The sequence below is a fragment of the Melanotaenia boesemani genome, chromosome 7 (genome assembly GCF_017639745.1).
Source record: "Melanotaenia boesemani isolate fMelBoe1 chromosome 7, fMelBoe1.pri, whole genome shotgun sequence".
Taxonomy (NCBI): domain Eukaryota; kingdom Metazoa; phylum Chordata; class Actinopteri; order Atheriniformes; family Melanotaeniidae; genus Melanotaenia; species Melanotaenia boesemani.
In genome coordinates, this window is record NC_055688.1 from 9,787,538 (window position 1) to 9,809,455 (window position 21,918).

The 21,918-nt window shown below is 38.4% G+C and overlaps 1 protein-coding gene across 1 annotated transcript in view; it reads right to left on the reverse strand.

The window, feature by feature from the left end:
- Positions 1-21,918, reverse strand: part of fat2 (FAT atypical cadherin 2) — a 126,080-nt gene that overhangs the window by 88,359 nt on the left and 15,803 nt on the right. Inside the window, exons 2-4 of the mRNA XM_041989958.1 lie at positions 15,502-18,768; positions 13,658-13,969; positions 891-949 (exon numbers count right to left, since the gene is read on the reverse strand). Of these exons, the coding sequence (XP_041845892.1) occupies positions 891-949; positions 13,658-13,969; positions 15,502-18,754 (3,624 nt within the window). The 5' untranslated portion in view covers positions 18,755-18,768. The remainder of the gene's footprint in view (positions 1-890; positions 950-13,657; positions 13,970-15,501; positions 18,769-21,918) is intronic.

Genomic DNA, 21,918 nt, shown 5'->3' on the forward strand with positions numbered 1-21,918 from the left:
TACAAAAGCTAGACAGATAAAACTCATGTCATCTTTAACTGTTAATTTAACTTTATCATGTAGTAAAATTACAGATATTTGTAAGTTATTATAAAAAAAAAACAAAAAAACTTTGAAATAAGACATTTTGTGATGATTCTGCTGCAATAAAATGGAAACCTTCAAACTGGACACGTCTCAAAGTATTTTCCTAAATGTTTTAATCAAGTGAATGTTTATTTAATGCAGTTAATGAAGTATTTATAATTACCTAGCAATTTTAAAAAGAATAATTTGCAGCAATTATATTGTTTATTTATTCATTTTTGTTTTTTTTATCCATTTTCCCACTGGCAGCATGATTAAACCACATTAATTCTGCTCAGGAAATTTATTAACTGTATGAACTGAATATTGCTTAAAATTACCAAAGAAAAAAAACGAGTACATGTTCAAGGTTTTGGGGTTTAACAGCAGTGGTAGAGCTGCCATTTTCTGACTCAGAGTCCAGTGATGGAGAGTAAAAGGTTAAAGTATTTCCAGTTGGGAAAACTTTTCATGTATATCTGCTGCTTCTGCAAAGTAGAAATGTTCTGCCTCTAATGTATTTCTGTGTAATGCTGATACCAGAGCTCCCAGCAGCAGATTAAAACATCCCAACATGATGCCACGATTTCTGCATGTGAGCAGTCACATACAGCCAGAAGTCCAACCTGTAGCTGTGGTGTTGCGGTGTTAAAAATAGGAGGTCATTTGCGCAGCAACTAGCCTTTAACAGCCTGTGCAACACGCACCGTTATGGATTTATTGATACTCTGAAACTCTGATGCATCACAGAGCTGCAGGATTTGTTTTTCCCCATTTCAGCGTCAATCTGAGGGAAGTGAAAATGTTGTTTATGAGAGACTGACCTCGATGCTGTGCTCGGGTTTATCCTCACGATCCAAAGCTGAGAGAATGCTGATAACACCTGTAAACACAAAGAATCCATGCTGTTAGGGTGTCAGTCCCGAGAAGTGAGAGTGCTAATTACATCTAAACAAACAAAAAACTGTGTCTGTTGTTGGAGGATATATGTTGCATGTGTCTCTCTCTCTCTCTCAGTGCCAATCACACCTGAGTAAACACATTTTATTTTAGAGTTGTTGTTCCTGCTGCCTTTTATTGCCAGTTTGCTGTTTATATGTTAACTAGTTTAGAGGTAAAAGCAGCTCACAGCTGCAGAATCTGAATCTAATTAAATGTTTTTGCTCAAATTACCACCAAACAAAGAGATCTCAACTACATAAACAAAACCAAAAAAGATTAAATTGAAAAAAAAATGAATACTGCACAGACCAGCACATTACTGGTCTTGGATATAATTTTCTTTTTATTATGAGCTTGTTGAGCTCAGTTGTGGGTTGTGAAAAGTCTTAAGATAAGATTGAGCTTACATTTTATGAATATGTTAAATATTCGCTGAGCTGAACAGCCAATCAGATAACAGTATCTATGACTTTCAATCAGCAGACGGATCAGATGGCTCTTTGGACCGGTGTTATCAGAAAAACCAGACTGCTGACTGACAGTTTGGTGAAGCAGAAGTTGTATTCTTACATTTAACAGTGTGTACGCTACTGATAAAACATATTGATGGGCTGTTCAGACTTGCCTGATGTTAGCTCATACTTTTAGGCTGCAACCTCAGAAAATTATTTCTAACAGTTTGTATTTTAGATGCTTTCGTTCCAATAACTGCCTGCTTTACTGTTTAACCAAAAGCATCCTCAGCATCGTAGCCAAATCTGAATTCAAGCTCTTGCTCTAAATATTTTTAGATTTTTGTAAGTGATTAACTACAAAAAATGACCACATATGTACAAAACAGCTATTTAATAATCAACTCTGACGATGTCTCTCTTTAATGTAGAGAAGACAGGAAGGACTTAACACAAATAATTTCCATTTTCACAGCTTGTGAGCTTAAGTAATGCTTGGTTGACTAAATCAAAGATACTATAAGACACAATAAACAGAAGATGTAAAACGTTACAAAAGTCACTAAACTGGCTGAAGCGCAGATGATATTGAACTCCTCTGGAAGAGCAAGGAGAACTTTAATCTCATTCAGCATCTTTAACTAAGCTGCTTTGGAAAGGACTCGCTTCGTGTCTCGCTTCGTGTCTGAAGAAAGAGTGTGTGACAGTTGGTGCTACTTACTCCCACCCAGATAATAACTTAATAACAGATGGAAAGAGTCAAAGCTTCAACTTAGCTTTCTTTTACTCAATTTTTTCAACTTCTGTCCATATTCAGGAGAAAAACTGGGGCCTGTTTTCAAAGAAAGATGGTTTGTAAAAATGTGTAGCCATTTTTAGTCATCATCACATTTTCCTCTGTGTGTCACTCTGGCATGTACACATCTTTATATGCATTACTTAAAGGGGCAATAAGCGGAAATTCATCATTTTTAGATTGGAGGAATTAAAAAATGGCTATGTGAAGAACTAGAGGTGTAATTTCATCTGGAGTATAGCCTGGCGTCACACACCGTCTCTCTGTGTTGATCTCCAGCCCGGTGTTTACCAGCTGGTCTGGCCGTGCGTTCATGTACGTTCATATGAATCGCCGCCTCCTCCCTTGTCTCAGAGCCTTCAGCTAACTAACATTGGTCTTGTGTTTTCAATGAGGAGAGCACTGCGAGAGCTAAAGAAGCTACAATTTGACTGGAAGCTAGCTCTTCTCCTGGACAGTAAGTAACAACATAAATTTTATAAGTTACTTCGACATATTTCACAAAATGATGATATTGTATTGCTCAGTCTGTTTGTTCTTTCATTTGCGAACAAGGTTAGTGAGGGGAAGAGGTAGAGGGAGGTGTAGCTCATTACACATTTTGCTTTGGTCTACAGCAGTGTTTTCCAATCAATTTCGCTTATTGCCCCTTCTACTGCAGACTTTACTTTCTTCTCCTCCTGTTCTTATTTGTCTTTTGAAATATTTGACACATTCCTTGACAGAAAATGTTTAAAAGTTAAATAAAAAAAACTACAAACTCATGAGATCATACTTATATAAAAAGTAAAAAGATTGTGTTGAAGCCTTGAAATGCAAAAAAAAAAAAAAAAAAGAAAAAAAAAAGAGGATGTATATTGAGAAGAGAAATTTGGTGGACGGGGCAAAACATTTAATAACTTCGATACATATTGTCTGCAAAAAATGTATGCAAATTACTGTTTTCAAACTTCCATAACGTCCCAGTTTCATCTAATATTAATAATATTTTGCTGTTCAAGGCAGTGAATCAATTACTTGTATAGCCACAGCTGACCTGGGGTAGACTAACAGAAACTTGGCAGCCAGAACACAGCAACATGGTGTCTCCAAACATTCATACACATTCACATTATCTGGGATTCAAACCACAAACCTTCTGGTCACTGGGCCACCTGCTCTCCCAACTGAGCCAGTGCCCCCCCCAAAATCTGGTTTGATCTGATCTGAGGGCTCTATCAACCCATCAGTTAAATCGGCACCAAAGCAACCTTTTCTAGAGCCATTGAATGTTAATTTTCCTTTCAAAACTACACAGACAGCAACGTCTTGCTCTGTGGTCACACTGTAGCGTCTTCCTATCTGCTCATCGGGTTTTTGCATCTGTACACATCAAAGGTATCTCCTTTGGACACCCCTATCCAATCACGTTGAATTAGTGGTGTGTCTAGAAAATTTTTCATGGGGGCAGGGGCACATACCGGGAAAGGGGTGTCACAAGTGAAAGACACATTTTTAAAAGAAGGATTTAGATTCTAAGAAATAATGAGCTGATTATTAAAAGTAAAGTGGTCTTCTAATGTAAAAGCAAAGCAACGTTTTTTAAAAGCAAATAGCCAATAATTATCAATAATGGTTAACTTAGGATAATCATGATTTGTACAGCTTTAATTACTGCTGCTGTGCTAATCAGTGGGCCCCATGTCCCTTTTTTTTAACTTGTCCTGTCCAGCATCGTAGCAAGCACAATGATGGCTGCTGTGCTGTGCTGAACATGTTTCTTCCAAGGGGAGCTTTATTGGTATAGGACTCCTCTTAATAATCTGATTAATTAATGTATTTATTTAATCTTATTTATTTATTTTGAATTACTGAATCTATGTAATCCTGCTGGACCTGACTGGAGGGGCCAGAAAATGAAGAAGGACAGCAAAAAGAAGCAAAAAGGAAAGCAGAACGAAGAAAGACGAGACAAAGACACAACAGATAGAAGACAACCACCCTTCAAGTAAAACTACCATCAGACAACCAACTGCTACATCTGTATAAAAGCACAGCAGAGAATTTCCCATGGCTTTTAAAGCAAAACAAAGCTGATAGCCATCAGGAGTTTTTAAAACATAACCATATCAACAACAAAAGATAAAAGAAAAAAACAAACAAACAAAAGAAAAAAAAACATGTATCACAACTAGAACCAAAGTACCAAATACACACACACCCACACAGAAACCTAAACAAAACAGCTATCAGTGTACAGGCCTTCTGGACAACTCAGTGACACTGTCAGCATGCAGAGTATGAGGAATAAGGAGTAATCAAAAATGATTGTGCAAAAGAGGCCGCACCTCTACGGAGGCCAGAGGCCAACTAGGTGACCCAGAGACCCAGGTGATCAGCAGCAATTCCCCAGCAGGACAAGATCGGTAGGCACCTGCCATCCAAGGCAGCCAGAACACGGGGCCAAGGGCCCCAAGAGTAACCCCTCCCCACACACAAGCCAAAAGGTCCACACCACGCCTAGGACCAGCCCCACCCTGAGGGCCACCCAGCGCGGGACAGCACCCATTAAAGTATTCCAGCCACACATCCTGGGAACCAGGGCACCATCAACCACTCACCCTTCCTTCCCTTATACCCCCCCACCCCCACCTTACCCCATCTATCCACCCCGAAACCCCCCACTCGCAGCTTTCCCCTGCTCCGTACCCACAGACACTTGCTCTCACCAGCCCACATCACACTTAATCCCCCAACCCTCCAAGTCCCCCTTGTCAAAGAGAACAGATCCCATTAAAGCAAAGTGGGTACAGGATTAACTAAACCTGCATATAACAGACAACATACAATAAAAAGCAGTTGCTTTATTAAAGTGTTGCTGAGATCTTTTCAGTTAAATCAGCAGCAGATGATTGACTGTAAAGTAAAATATGTGTATTGCACCTCCTGATCTTCTACTCGGTCTTAAAACGTGTGGCGTGGACACCACCTTTCTGGATGGTACAGCATTCATTAAGGCCTTAAGGTTGGAATATTCTCCTCTTCCGTTTCATTTTACCCCCCTGCAAAATGATGGTGGATCAATGGGTATTAACGTTACAATTTTTGAGGTTACACTTATGTTTTTTATATGTGATGCCAGTGGTATGTATCTTCATAATCCTGAGATTACATAGAATCCATTAAATATTTATGATTTAGCACTGAGCAATGGACAAAATACTGACAAAGTTAAACTGTTTATTTATTTTTTGTTTTATCACGAGTACTGTTGAAACTGTTAATAGCTGGTTTGATGACTGTGATGTTGGTGAATTTCTGATAATTGATTTCTGTTGTCCCTAAATAACCTGCTGACTTCACTGAGTAAACTGCTGCTATCGGCAGGCTAACGCTAATGCTAACGCTAACCTGCGTATTTAGGTGTGCTGCTCACCGCTCTTCTCAAAGAAATGAAGTAACTGCTTCTCCTCACTTAATTTTCTCCCCATCTGTTTTCTTTTTTTTTCTTTGTCTGATATCTTAATTTCCCGTTCTCGGGGACAAAGTTCTTTTCTCCCTCTGGGTTTTGGCTAACTGTCCGGTCACATAACGGAACTCAATCAACCGTGCAGGTGTGGACTAAACCATTTTGAACGTTTTTACAGGGGTGATCAGGGGGTCAGAGAACATCCTTTTTCATTAATAATGTAACATTTAGTCTCTAAACCACTTCATTTGCTCAAGGTATAAGTCAAAATTAAATTGTTTATTGAAAAAAAAAGCAACAAGACAGGCCCTTGTAATTTCAGTCTTCTTGAGAGCCCCTCTATGCTCTGAGCCCTGGCAAAATGATGCTCGTCCTCACATCCTCCATCCGGTGCCCCAGATTATCAAGAAAGTAGTGTTGATGTGGAACATCATACAGAACAATATAAATGCATTGTTATGTTCTGCATTAATGTGCACGTGGGCATCTAAGGTTTACCAGGTTACCAGTTTACCAGGTCAGTTTATATAGAAAATTTGTTAGAATTTGATTGTTTATCACAGCAAAGTAATTATAAATCATAACATAGTCATTTGTTAATCATAAGTTTCAAAAGTCAGTCAGTTTCCAGCATTTTGCGATGCTAAATCACAACTATTAACGCAAATTCAACAAGTTATTGTGAATTCTGCACGTCTTTACTCTGTCATTTCAGAAATAATAATGAAAATGAAATTAAATGATCAGAGGAACTCAGGGAAAAACTTTTTTTTAGTCTTTTAGAAAGAGAATCAGGCAAACTACAAGATTTTGAAAATTTTACAACTATTGACCAGCTGTCCTATCATTGCACTGATCAGCTAAAGGTGTTTCAAATGCAAACAGAAAGTAGTAGTTAATTGCAGTTGCCTCCAGAGAGCCCTTACATGTGTTTGGTCAGACAGTGCCAAATGAGGTGCAGGACCTGCTGGGGGTCGTAAGTGGAGGGAAGGACTCCGCTGAGGGTCAGGCAGTCTTTTTACAAGAGTGCAAACAAGCCCTGCAGAGAGGGCATTATTGGGACAGGTGGGGGACATGAGAAAGTGTGTTTCTGTCATTAGCACAGACATGGGAATGAGTGGTAAAGCCTTGTCTCTACCATGTCGACTATTTCTCTCAGCCGTGCTGAGTGGCTGTCAAAACCACATGAAGATAAACAGTGTTGTCTGACATGTCAAGGCCCGGTTTGTTTGTTTCCTTGTCTCATTTCTCCCTGGGTTTGCAGCTAGTCTTCAACTCCAAGGCTGATACTCTCCATTTTTCTTCTTTAAAGTCTTTATCACATTTACTAAGCACTGTCAAAATCCTTTTTCAGGAGAGATATCTTAAATTTCTGAGTAACATTTCAGACATATCATTGTGCAAAGAGGAAAAACATTTACAAACTAAGTCAATTAAATATATTGAGATAGCAAAGCAGGGGTCCAAATCCACTTAAGTTGGGGAAATGGAGATTTTTTTTTTCTTGAAAGGAAAATACAGCATTTCATCAACAACAAATGTATGCAAATCCAGTCATGAAGGTAAACAAGTGCCTGAAAAGAGATGCAAACAAGCCAATTCAATGCTGACGGCTAGAGGAAACAATCTAAAACTACTTTGGCTGAGTTCCACCATAAGGACGTAAAGAACTATTCACAGTCTGACTCAAATCTGATCAGATCCAATCAGGAAACCCTGTTTGTCTGATTTACAAAAAAGCCTTTTCACATATGCCATTCAAAATGGGATTGATGTGTGAAAGTAAAGATGCAAAATTATGCACACAATGATGTGAGGCTGAGCTGACTCTGGCTTGTGTGAGTTACCTGTGAGTTAATGAGGGCATCTTTTTAGTAAGTAAGGCAGAACACGGTTGGCATTATGTCAAATATGGAGGTAAATGCAGCTGAAAAATTCCAATAGTAAAAGAGTAAAATAAATAAAAAAAAATAATGGTTGTATAGCAGAATCTAAAAAAATAAATAAAAATAAAAACATAAATAAGGCAACAGCATCACATGACATAATACGACATTATTAGTCTAAAAAAGTCTAAAAAAAATGTGTAAACCACAATTCATTAGCTTATGGACCCACCTTTAGCTGCAGCAATATTACGCAATAATTGTTATAAATAATGTTATAGATTAACAAGTGGTTTCAGTTTTGGTTCTAGTAAAACTCAAAAACAGTTAGTACGTATCCATTATCAGATAAAAAGCACTGTTCTGACAATTAGAATTACGTATTGATCTATAAGCCATTCAGATGTAACATACTGCGACGGTGGGAGCGGTATTTGTGTAAAAGGAAATCTAAATTTTCTAGCTAAAACAAGTCATTTTGTCCTATCACTTTAGCATGAAAAGAGGTTAAAAATATTGGAGTTGGAAATATTACTTTTCATAAAGAAGCTTTAATGCATTGATCGTAAGAACCACAGTTTAGCAAACCTTAGAAAAGCTGTTTTCCCTCACCAGAGTTCACTGTCCCAGTGGCTGCATTTCTGCAGTTTGTTTGTACATGTAATTCAGAGCTGAGAGGCTAAAAATGTGTACAGAACATTTAATATAATTCTGAATATGTAAGCACAAAATGCACCTTATGATGGCACAGAAAACTAAAGTTTGAGGACGACTGATGTTTTCTTTATGAAACAATTATTCTCTCTGATTCTCCTGAAAAGCAGGTTATTAACCGACTTGACAGTTTAAAATGTTAGTCACCCAGTTGTGAATTAAACTTTATCTTTTCATCATCAGATAAATTGTTTTGAAAAAAAAAGGTGCCCTATCGGATTCAAACAGTTTTGGAACATCTTCGTGGGATTTGTGGGTGAAAGGAAAGAACAGGATCTGAGACTCATGTTTAAGAGGCTGCAGTACAGAATCACAGATAGAAAAAGCAAAGTTCACTGTATCAGCTTAAGGATATTTAACACTGAGGATTATGGTGTAGCTAAAAGGAAATGAAACAGGCACATTCCTAACTTGCCTGGCCTTGTCAACTCACAACTTTTTCATAGCAAATAATGGAACTCACAGTTAACTCATGTCATTGAGACACACTGGTTTGCAGAGGTGACAGCTGTTACTCTGAATAAAAGATATTGGATCGGGTTAAAAGAGAATTCCTGCTTTTCTTAGCACAAATAACTTCTGGATGACACTTTCCAGTTGAATAACAAAGATAATGCTGCACTATCGAGCATAGAGTCTTGATTTTTACATAAAAGCCTAGGGCTATAAGTAATTTTCATCCTGTCAAGACATGACGGGTTTCTAAAGCAGTAACCCTGAACATTAGTTACACACTGGGTGGTTCATTTGTGAAAATAAGACAAGGCGGGTTATGTTCTAAAGATACGGTAACGGCATGTGTATGCCGTTCAGGGTGACAATCTCCCTCCCTTTACATGGATTATCAAGATCTAAGAATGCTTTCATGTGATATACTCTGTTCTCATTTATCTAAATGATTTTCCAAGCTTTGGGATCTATAGTCTTTTGAAATCACCTTTGATTGAAGCTACACAGCCTTGAGAAAATGTTTAACTGAACCAATGCAGCTGCTGAACACGTCATTCTGAAACCAATGATTCCTGTACTGCTAGAAGAATCTCCATCATGAGTGAAGGAATTTACTCTCACTCAGACACATTAGTGCCTAGCAGGGTTGAGTAGTGAGGAGGGACCTTTGTGGTCACCCTTCTATTGCAACAATGTGGTTCAGACACAAGGTGATGTGCAGATTTATAAACCTAATCACATATTTCAGACTTTCTTTTCCGTAATGGTGCAGGATGGCTTAACTCAGAGGATGAACCAATAACTTTGCAATTTTGCAATTCTCAGTGAGTTTCCCACCAGTAAGACATTTAATTACAGCTTTTCCTTGACTTCTGATTGGCTGGTAGTTTAAAAAAAACAAAACTTTTTTTTATGAGTTTAACCCTGGTAGATTTTAAAATCTAAATGTTAAAACTTGTACCTGAAAAAAAAATCCTCACATGACAGCTTTAAAACTGTAAAGCCAATTTGAAAATCCTTGGGTTTGATGACTTAGGAGTTGGCAGAAAAGTAGATTAACACCAGAACTCTGAACAGTCTTGCAAAAACCAAAATCAACAAGCATGATAAATGCTGCATTTGTTTTAGTCAGACTGGAGCTGGGTGGCCTTTTAGTGAAAACTGCCATGTTTTTTTTAGAAATACAGGTAAACCAATCACAGGAGGAAGCGAGTCATCTGCTCAGGTCACACCCAAAGCTACACAATGACCTGATTTTACAATGTAATCATACCAAATCACCTGTTTTTAAAAGGGAAGATTCTCTTGTTGGTCAAAAAGTGATTGATCAACTGATCCACCCACCAAGGCTATCTCTTTTTTTATTTGTAGTTTAGAAAACAAGGTTGGACTCCTGATGAGAATTCATCCCTGCTCTAACATCCATCTACTGCAGATAAAACCCCAACCACTTATAAATGCTTCATACAATCCAACTGGAGAGAAAAAAGAAAAGAAAAAAAGGTTTAAGGCAGTTAACCTCTTATATTCTAGTGATTCCATTTCCACAGGAGGCAATTGACCTTGAAATGAGGATTTAGTTGTTAAGGCTTAAACATGACACCGTCGCCATGGGCACTCTTTGGTTTGAAGCAAAAAATAAAACAGGAGCCCAATAACCCAGAGAAATCCGCATCCCTCGTCACCTAAAAGAAAAGCGTGTGAGAATTCACCAACACAGTCGTTTGTTCTGGAGGAAGGTTTTTTTTTTTGTATATTGATGCCTGTTGTTGCTAATTTATCATAAACTGCTCTTGGCCTTTTTAAAAATAAATAAACAAAAATAAATCTATTTTTTTATTGACTTAATTAATTTTCTATTTTTTTTATCAATTTACTATTATCTATGTATTTGTTTTTATTTTATATTTTAGGGATTATTTTGATTTATTATGCTTAATTAATTTGATATTTAATTGTAGTATATTTTGCTTTTGTATTTTTTCCATTCTTTTTTGTTGTTTTATTCTATTTTTATGTAATTATAAAGAAATCCAGGCATTAAGGGGTTAATCCCTGTATCCCTGTTATTTGTGCACAGAAACTGTATCATGTTAAAACAAGTGCCAAACACAGTCTGTTGACCATGAGGTAATTTTGTGAAGCAACATATATTTTTATATTTGTTTTACATATATTTTTATAGAGCTAAAGCAGAAGCTCAACCACAAAAACAACCATGATATGGGAAAGTGGCTTCAAAACTTAATCTTAATCATAAACATATATTTATAGAGTTAAAATAACAGTTCAGGCTTATTTTAGCACACAATTCTAATTTGATCAAATGTAACTTCATTCGTAGGCTACGTCTTGTTTTATCAACTCTGAATCATTCCAAACTGATGTTTATTGGTTATTCCTGTTTCATAAAAATGTTTTCAGAGTCAGCCAAGCTTTGACATTTGAAAATCCTGAGAATAGAGAAGTACACATACAGGCACAATAAGCACCTTCATCCAAACACACTACATCATGCACGGTATGCTTGAGTAAATGGATATCAAATACACCTGTATTGACACACACAAAAAGCTTGTTTTAATATGAAACTGTGCACTTCACCACCTCTTGCCCGACCAGTCTTTGTGCGACGTTGCTGACAGCACAACTGGCCCTCTCCCTCTGTAATCCCTCAGTATACTGGCCCCAGGGTGTGGACTAACACCACAGGAGATAATAAGGAAGGAGGACAGGGCTTGTAGTGACTTGTGCCGTCGAAGCTAATGTTGCAGTCGCTTCCCTGAACATCAAAGTCCTCAACGGGTGATTCAGTTGCAACTGCAACAGCAATGAGCACAAAGATCCCTGAAGTGTTCCAGACACCATGTTGAGTTTTTCCTCTTTTTCTTGAGATCATGCACGAACGTGTTGGTAAGTTAACTCAGAGGGTTTTATATATATATATATATATATATATATATATATATATATATATATATATATATATATATACATATATATATATATATATATATATATATGTATAAACTTTCTATAACTTCTCAGCTCTGTTCTCTCTGCAACACACCCAGGTTCTGGATCACCTGTCCTGCTCCAACTTGTACTGGAAGACAACCCTTTTTCAACTAAAACAACTCTCTGTTGGGCCTTCCAGCTGCAGATACCCCTGAATTAATATGTACAACCAGCCATACGAAGCGAGTACAGATACGTTGAAAAAATCTGCAAAAGAGAAAGAAAAGGACCTTCCAGATGTCTTATAACCACAAAGGGAGCTAGGATAAAGATGTAAATCAATCTAAAGAATGCATGTAGCCCATATTTCTGCTCAAACTGTGTGTGAAATGAGAAGATGACACACTGTGCAACCTGATCCAATTACATACAACATCCCAGAGTTGCTGTATATCTGCCTGCCTGCATGTAGAATCAATAAAATCTTCAGTTACATGTCTCAGGGGCTGAAGGTAATTATTTTTATACCAAAGCTGCTTTAATAGCTTATTTCAAATGCAATCTGAAAGTCATTATTAAAAAAAAATATTTGCCAGTAATAATTTTTAAATTTACTATAAGTCCATTAATTTTTTGTTCTGAATAATACTTAGTTCTGACAGATTTAATAGCTGAAAGGTCTTGAAACTCTGTAATTACGGGCCAGAATTCAAACAATGTTAGAAAATGGGATAGCTGTAAATTTGATAAATTCATGTAATTTACACACTAATAGCTTATTAAAGTGGAATAAAAATAACATTATACTTACAACTAAAAGTACCTTTCAGGCCACTTCTGAAATACTACCCATCTTATATAGAAAAAGAGGCGTCCGTTTCTGCTGCATTCACATTAACATCAGAGGTGTGAATGTAACACCTAGAGTCTGGTGTTTAGATTTTTATTAAATATAATAACTATTAAAAATGCATTCAAGCAATAAACTGTGCACTGGCATTTTTTTTACTTCCCCACAGAGGCTAAGCTAGCAGAGGCTCCCAGATTACCCCACATCTTTGTGTGACCAAACAAAAAAGAGTAGACAACTGGCCACTTTTTTTCTAATTAGAAATTAGAAACAGTAACAAAGCACTTTAAGTTGTTGGACTGGCCAACTGGCATCCTGGGAATTTTTCAAGTGGGCTGACATGGGTCTTTGGCTGACACATATTGGTCTGACTGGTCCATAAAACCCAGTAGATCACTGTGGTCCCTGTGCCTGAGTAATTCATTCATCCTGTCAGCACAGAACTTTCTTTCCTCACCATCAACCTTTGTAACATGTTAACTGGACTGGTCTGTGGACTAATGAGACCTTAAAGAAGAGTTAAGTTAATTTGATTTAACCTTCTACAACCTGAGTTCCCCCAGTTGGTAGATGTTGAGAACAGATGGCCAAACTGGTAAGTGGTCATTTCAGGGTGGTTTGGTTTGCTTGAGTAAAATGCAATTTGAACAGACACCAAACCAAAGAAAAGTGCAAATTTTTTTAGAATTCCCCGCCCAATGAAGTGGAGTTTCATGCACTATCCTGGTGATTATGCACCCTAAAAGTATTCAAATATATATCTTATGGTCACAAAGATATACTCATTTTACTATGGGTATGTGATTTTAATGCTGAGGAATAAAAATAGGCCCAGAGTTCCAAGGGTTAATAATGTATATTTCCTTCTGTGAACTGAGTTCAGTCTAGATTTTTATTTTTTATTTTTTATGAGACTTCATATAAATTTGAGATCAGCACTGTTCCTATATGATGGAAAAAAAACCTCCAGAGCAACAGAGGACATGATAATCTAGTTTCACAGCCCCTGTCTCTCACTGATTTGTTGCATTGTCGCTTTTATTGATAAAACAACTTTTCTTTGCTGAAAGCAGTCTGAATAAAATGTGTCTTTACCTGTCTTGGGATCTACATCGAAGAGCGTTCGATACGATTCCATCATCTGGAAAGATAGCTTCCCCTCAGAGGACATGTCCATATCTGTCGCAGACACCTGGATGACAGAGTTCACTTTATCCACGTTCTCCAGGACAGATGCGAAATACACTGGCTGGGAAAGTTCTGGGGCATTATCATTGACATCCAGGACCTCCATGAACACATGGGTCCAGGAGATCAGGGGCTCCGTCCCCAGATCGGTGACGTACACAGAGAGCCAGTAGTGCGGCACCATCTCACGGTCCAGATTCTCCGTTGTACGTATCACACCTATAACACATGAAACAATGACAAAGGACTTTTTTTTTAAAAAAAAAGAAATATAGTTACTTATTCCAAAAGTTTTGGCTATATCTCAGGGATTAAACACTTGTTAATATGAACCTGGAGTAAAAGACAAACCATATTAATCTATTTTATTGTGCTCATTTGTATTGTAAGATAATTAAAAGAAAATTGCTTTGGATTCATTGGGAAATGTTAGCATTCCCTGCTCTAAAGCTTGGGTGACATATTTGTGTTGCTAAATCCTACTTAAGTTACAAAGCGGGCGATCAAAGGCTGGTTGAAATAGGTTTGGAGGGGGGTGAGGTAGTAAACAAGGGAAATGAACCTTTCGCACATACTTGCCTTCAGAAGTAGTTAAATTGGGTTCCCCTTAAGGGACAACTCGGGGGGGGGGGGGGGGGGGGGGGGGGGGGGGGGGGGGGGGGGGGGGAACAGCAACACAGAAAAAAGGTTATATTTCAACATAGTTCCATCTTGACAGAAAACTCCATTTGCCCTGATTTTATCTGAATCTCAAGTTCAGCAGCAGGCTAATGGAATGCACCACGATGTGCTGCCGGGTCGCAGGATATCCTTCACAAGGGATTAGTTGATGGAAAGTACCTTTTTCACCCCAGATGAAATGTGCTGTACAATCCTAACATGTCTCATTTCATCATAAGCTCATCTAAAGATGAGAAAATGTACTGCTGCTAAGGTTATAGTGACAATGGGTTCTACACCTGCTGAAGCTTCAAAAGTTATCTACTCATTTTAAAATAAGGCTGTATTTATGTAGCGATGCTAGTTGGGTTTTAACGTAGATTGTATTTGATTCTGACTTTTGATCTCATTATAAATAACAAGTCAATCCTTCACTGAAATTGCTGTCACCAAAACATCCTGACTACAAACTCTATTGTTCTGGGAATTTCAGTCATGTTGCTTGATCTTAGTCGGGAATAATGGGAATGCCGTGAGACATGTTTCACCAAGACATGGCTGTAAAATCCGGTTCTGAACTCAAACGTCTCTACTATATGGTGAGACAGAGACGTAAGACAAGCTGTTAGGAGTAAAGGTGGAGGACAGCAGTGTTGAATAAAAACAGATAGCGTAATCATGGACATGATACTAAGTACAGTCTCTGTATTGTAGATATAATAACTCTGGCTTAGAGCTTCCAGGAAGGACAGCTGGTTAAAATGTCCAGGTTTACTGTAGTGACTGGACGTGTCATCTTTGCTTGAAGAAAAAAAAAACAAAAAAAAAAAACAAAACAAAAAAAACAAACAAAGAAACAAACAATTCTTCGAATATATTCAAGAGAAGAAATTAGAATCTTGAAATTTCATATCCGGGTCCAATTTCATGAGTTACTAAAACCCTTTATTATGAAACCTTACCTATTATTTGAATATATTTTATATAACTGTTGCTATCTTCTCTTTTAGCTTCAGAATGTAAAAATAGAAAAAAAACTATTTAAATAATACTGTTGCACATCATTTTTTGAAAAAAAGAACATTGTTTACCTGTTTCCTCGTCAATGGAGAACACTCCAAGACCAGATCCATCATGGATGTGGTACCTGACGACTCCATCCCTGCCGACATCCTTGTCTGAAGCGGCGAGTGTGACCACAGATGTCCCCACCGCTGCATCTTCCATCACTACGGCTTTATACACAAACTCAGAAAACACTGGCCTGTGGAGGTTCTCGTTGACATCCAGAACTTCGATCTCCACAAAGCAGGAGGATGACAGGGAGCGAGGGAGGCCATGATCCACAGCTCGGACTGTGAGGTTGTAAGATGGCCGCCTCTCAAAGTCCAGCTCTCTCTCGAGGGTCAAAGCTCCTGTGGAGGAGTCGAGATGAAAGATCCCGCCCTCTGTGTTCTTAAGGTTGTATGTGACAAGGCCTCCACTGCCCAGGTCTAAATCCATGCTCTCCACCCAGACAAGCAGAATCCCCACAGGAACATCTTCTGCAACTTTTATGTGGTACACTTTGGGTACAAATTTAGGAGGATTATCATTTATGTCCTGCAGAATCACCACCAAGTTTAAGGAGGAGAATAACTGAGGGCTGAGTCTGGCTTGGTCTCTTGCTTCAATCCAGAGATCATGCCTGGGCGAACTTTCTCGATCCAGTGAGCCTGTCACAATCACATCTCCAGTCATCTCATCAACTCGGAACAAGTCAGTGGACTTCAGGAGGGAGTACTGGACTTTACTGCTGCTATCTGCGTCCACGTCTACAGCTTGAGCCGTAAAAATAACAGAGTCTACCTCGGCATTTTCAGGGACATGAATCACACATCTGGGCTGATCAAAAAGCGGAGGGTTGTCATTAACGTCCAGGACATTGACAGCTATAAATTTCCACGCAGATGTTTGTGGTGTTCCCAGGTCATAAACTGTGATATTCAGGATGTAAAACTCCTTGCTTTCTGCATCCAGAGGGCAAACTAACCGAAGGTCCCCAGAGAAAGTGTCAATGGAAAAACAGCCATCTTCATTCCCACTTGAAATGGCGTACACCAGCTTACCATTAAACCCAGAGTCACTGTCCTTTGCCTTAAACTGAATAATGGTGGAATTTAAAGGATGATTCTCAGCAACGTCAATCGAACTAGGAATGCCTGTGACAAACTTAGGAGAATGACGGTTGGTGATGTGGATATCTGAGAATAACTCTTCCTCTTGATTGATTAAGGCTGGCCTAATTAACTCTATCAGTTTATCAGTCAGCTGTTTAAAAATGCCCGTTTCCAGGCAGCGTAGCGTTGCATCGTCACCTTTGTTGGTGACAGTTACCCGGACAACTGAAGGCTCGGAGTGATGCTTGCCATCCGTGGCTACAACTCTCAAAGTGAATGAACCCTCATGTGGGGGAATAGTTTGTTTAAGGGTGATGGCTCCAGAAACAGAGTCAATGCCAAAGACTCGGAGCTCATTCCCAGACTCTATGACATACTGCAGTTGCTGTAGTTCATCTAAATCTATGGCTGATAGTTCAACAATTGTGTGTCCCACTGGCAAATCAGGTGGTACAGTGATGTTGCAGCCCACCCTCTCAAACAGAGGGACGTTATCGTTGATGTTGTTCAGGGTTATCGTCACAGGGCATTCACTGACCTGACTGAAGGGGCTGCCGCTGTCTGAGGCCCAAACTCTGAGGTGGTACCGCCTCTTCATCAGCTCATAGTCCAGATGTTCCGATGTCGAGATGACCCCTGTGAACGGATCTATTATGAAAGGTATAGGGCCTGATTTTGCGATTGCATAGGTCACAAAGCCGTTTTTGCCTTTGTCTTTGTCTGAAGCAACAACTTTCAGAATGCTGCTTCCAACGGGCGTGTTTTCATCCAGTGTGGCCTGATAGGACGTCCGTGTGAACTGTGGACTGTTGTCATTTTCATCTGTGATCTCAACCACAATATGTGTCTCAGCTTCACCGTGATTGGCTACAACATCAAATTCAAATCGATTTTTCCTCTCATAGTCAAATTTCTCTACTGTTATTATGATCCCAGTTTTTGGATTTATCTTAAAACCTGAACTGTCAGGGTTATTTTTTATGCTAAAAGTAACATTATAATTAACTGGGGTGACAGATACTTTAACTACATGAGTTTTGGGGGGTGAAAACTCACTCAGGGTGACTATGTAGGTGTCCTCCAAAAACGCCAAAGGGCTATAATGATTTGCTGGAATGTGTATTTGAGTAATAGGAGAGAGTAAACTTGGGAAGCTCCTATCTTTAGCTTGAAGGGACAGATTCAGCCCAAAAGGAGTTTGAGACCACATAATCCTCTTTGTGGAGATCACTTGGAAGTCAGTGCCCTGCACACCCATGGGGATTATCTCAAACAACTTGTGGGGATCCCCTGCAACAATATTAAGGGATTCAACAGGCTTAACTCCTGGTTCCACATGAGCACTGATATCTACTTTTCCATCTGCAGACACCACGGGTTTAAGGGGAGACGTGATAACAGGCGACCCTACGGGCATCTTTTGTATGCTTACCGTGACCCGGGCAACATTACCAAACTTTTGAACACCGGAAATCTTTTTTATTCTGTCTTCCGCTAAAACAGTGAGGTCGTATCTTTGCGTCCGGGTGTGATTGAGTTTCTTAACGAGGCTGACTACGCCTGTGAAGGGGTCGACAGCAAAAGGATGAGCTCTGCTGGTGAATGAGTAATAAAACTCAGCATTGCTTCCAACGTCTGCATCTGTAGCACTGACTCTGACCACACTAGACCTAAGGGGGGTGTCTTCCTTGATGGCAACGTTGTATGAAGCAGGATAAAACAGAGGCTTTAAGTCATTGGTGTCGAGGACCTGGACAAAGACCTTCGTCTTTGTCTGGTAGTCAAAAGCGCTTTCTATTGCCTCCACAGTGAGAGTGTAAGTGTCTCTGACCTCCCTGTTGAGGAGGGCTGAGTTACTGCTGCGGGTTTTGATCCTTAGAAAGCAGAAATCTCCAACTGAAAAGGCCTCTGCTTGGAAAAAGCTGTCATCATCACCTGCAACGATGTTAAATTTGATGTCCCATTGCAAATCTGTCAGTTGAATGCCCATCTTCACAGGCGTCTCAACATACATCCGCGGAGCAGAGTTCTCCTTGATGGTGGCATTATAGAGATGGTGTGTAAATCTGAGAGGAGAGCTGTTCTTTTCTTTTCCAACTGCCCCTTCACACTCTGCTGCATGCAGGAGGAAAATGATTGAAATAAGGCATGTTGCTCCTGAAGTTGCCAACTTTAGTACCTCCATAGTTAGCCTCAGACCTGTGGGGGAGGAAAAAGGACATACTATCAATCAGAAACAAGAGAAGTTTTTTAATGAAGAACAATGGAGCACTTCATTTAATCTGTATCGACACAAAATACACCTGTACTCATTACTGTTGTACCCACACTATTATGTTGACACTACATAATCACACAAGTGAGAGGACTGTAGTGTTTATGACTCGTTTCAACTTGCAACTGAAGGAAGACGCAGAAAAAAAAAAACAAGTAAAACAACAAAGTTTCAGAAAGAGAAACTGCCCCCAAGCTTTTTCAGACAGGTAGAGTCAAAACACTGAACATAAAATTATTCCCTCAGAGGATAAACACAAAAAAACAAACAAGCACTAATCGAAGTTATTACCTCTAAGCTTTTGCCATAGCAGAGCTTTGAGCTTTCTTCTGTTTTAAAGCAAGTTTCAAAATTCTGTCAGTACAAAAGAATCTGTATTTATCACACTTGCACAGGCTAGTCGTACAGACCTTAGTGATGAAGTTGATCTTATTCTCGGTTTATAGAACATCTTTTGAATATATTTATAGAATGTTGTGAACCAAACTTTATACTTAGTACAAATAACATGAACTAAGATGGGACTGTTGTCATTATTGGAAAGTTGCCTGTCTATGACTCAGGATAATAAAGAACCAGACGTGTAGCAGTTAGAAAAAACAATGTGATGCTATGATTACCGATAACTCTTTGTGTGCATGCTGAGACTTTTGATTCTTGTGCTAAAAATGATGTGACAGAGAGAAGATTCTCTGAGCCCATATACCAGACCTGAACTGCTTTCTGTCATATACGCTGCCTGATGGATCAGCTTTATAATAAAACCCAGAAAGGCTGTTTTTTTTTACTTGAGACTTATTCTCTAAGGATTCACAATATTGAATAATTTCCTCCACATTTTTGGTTCCAAACCGACATGTTTCCCTTTGCATTCAGAAATCTCTTCAATTAACCATTAATGGTTGAGAAAACAAAAATGTTGGTGTTCCTCCCTGGACAAATAGAGAGTAAAAGAGATGGGAAATAAAAAAGATATTATTTTAACATGTATTTATATAGTACAAATCAAGAAGCAAAAATACCCTTTAGAGCAAACGGAAATAAAATATTATCTAACGGTCATACAATATCTCATTATAAAACGAATGTAAAAATGTGTATCTAACAAAAGGAGTGGAGTGATGCAACTGGAGGAGGACAGAGCACAACTGAACTTAAACCTAATTGTAACCATCATGACAGATTATAGTTCCTTCCAGTTGGATTTGAGCTTGCTGCTGATTTGCTCAGAGAAATGCCAGCATGCAATATAGATCCTGTTACCCAGCTCAGTGAAGGCTGGGAAATGTCAGTCCACCTCCTACTTTATGCCACTGGCCAAAATCTCGCTTGGCGATGATGCACTGGTATAGCTGTATGGAAATGTTTTTACATTCTCATTATGCACACGTTTGTGCATAAGCAGGGTTTATAAATTAGGGTCCTGCTCTGGTATGATGCTTTAAAAACATATTTCTGAAAGTACATGACGTTTTAATCCAACCATACATTTTTTTTTTAACCTGACCTGTCCAGCATTGTGACAGCAAAATGATGGTCTGCCTGTCATGTTGGGCTGAACAAGAAAAGTCTTTTAGATACGAGGCTCCCCTATAATCTTAAAATTATGTTGTTATGTTATTCTTTATTATTATTTCAGTTTCTTTTTTTTTTGTTTGTTTGTTTATTGACAATTTTAGACATAGCTGCTAATGTCCTTCTATACATTTCTTAAAACAATTCTTGAATGCAAACGTACATTAAGTATGTTTGGTATAGACAAAGTCTGCGTAAACCTGGATAATATGGAGATATTATTATTGTGGAGAGAGGTACGTAGAATGCAAACCCCTTAACCCTCTGGCCCACTGATCTCTAGTTAACCAGGAGACAAGTTAAAACCAGAGGCCAATTTCTCAACTGGAATCAATCAAACATTTATTAATTTTTCACATTAAGGAAAACTTTTTTTTTTTTTTTTTTTTTCGTTTTCCTAGTGAAAATGTGTTTTTACATTAAAATTTAAACTAGTTCAAAAGCAATTTACTTCTTTGTTGGCTTTGGTTTTACTTTCATTTGCTTTCTACATTCAACTGTAAGAAAACTGCCAAATTCTCACACTATTCTTTTGAAACTAATCTACATCTTAATCTGTGTTTTTCATTTTTGGGGACTTTTGCTTCAAGAATTGCATAACTTGTTTTATCAGGATCACTGAAACTATTTTTCTGACTACAGTGAGATATGCTAAAGCTACAGTGCTTTGGTATGTCCAAAGAAATGACAAAAAGTGCAAGATTTTTAAGGTTAGTGATGCCTTTTTAATCATTTAAAACTTTTGACTGACAAACAATGTTTTGGCTTCACCTTCCACTTTCAAGAAACACTTTTAAAATGAACAGATACATAGAGTTGATTTATGAGGAAGTAAAAAAAATAAATAAGTAAAAAAAAAAACATCTAAAGAGAAATTTGGAGTTGTTCCATGGAAGCAACCCTTAAATGTCTAAAAGTGGCCAAATGCCCCCCTGAGCTCCTTGAAATGCAGTTTAGACACAACTACTCAAGAAAAAACCATCCCAGAAAAAAAGAAACTCACAGCAGCTGAGACTGTCAAACTGAGATGAAGATGCAGGCAGATATGAGTCTTCCTCCTTCTCAACTGTTAGCCTTGTAAAGTTGTTCTAGCAAACACCAAGAAAAAAAATAAATAAATAAATAAAAAATAACCTACATTTTTACTGCAGGAGCTCACTAGCAGAACTAAGAAGCCAAAATAGGCTCTAGAAATATATTCAGATATGATTTACAGGCAAGCTCAGCTGATGCACAACCAGAGTTTGCTTACTTTAACATTGCAGCTTCCAGAACTGACAGCAGACAGACGTGTAGGGCAGAGTATTTGCCCTGTGTTGCCTGACAGTTCATCTAGTTTAAAAAACACACCATCTACAGAAATATCTAGAGTGCAGATATGGTGTTCTCTGAGATCAGAGCCAAGAAAAGTTGTTATTATCAACTAAGACCTTGACTTTATAATAAAATAGGCTTGTTAAGAAAATCTGCACCATTTGATCAACTGTTAGACCGCTGTT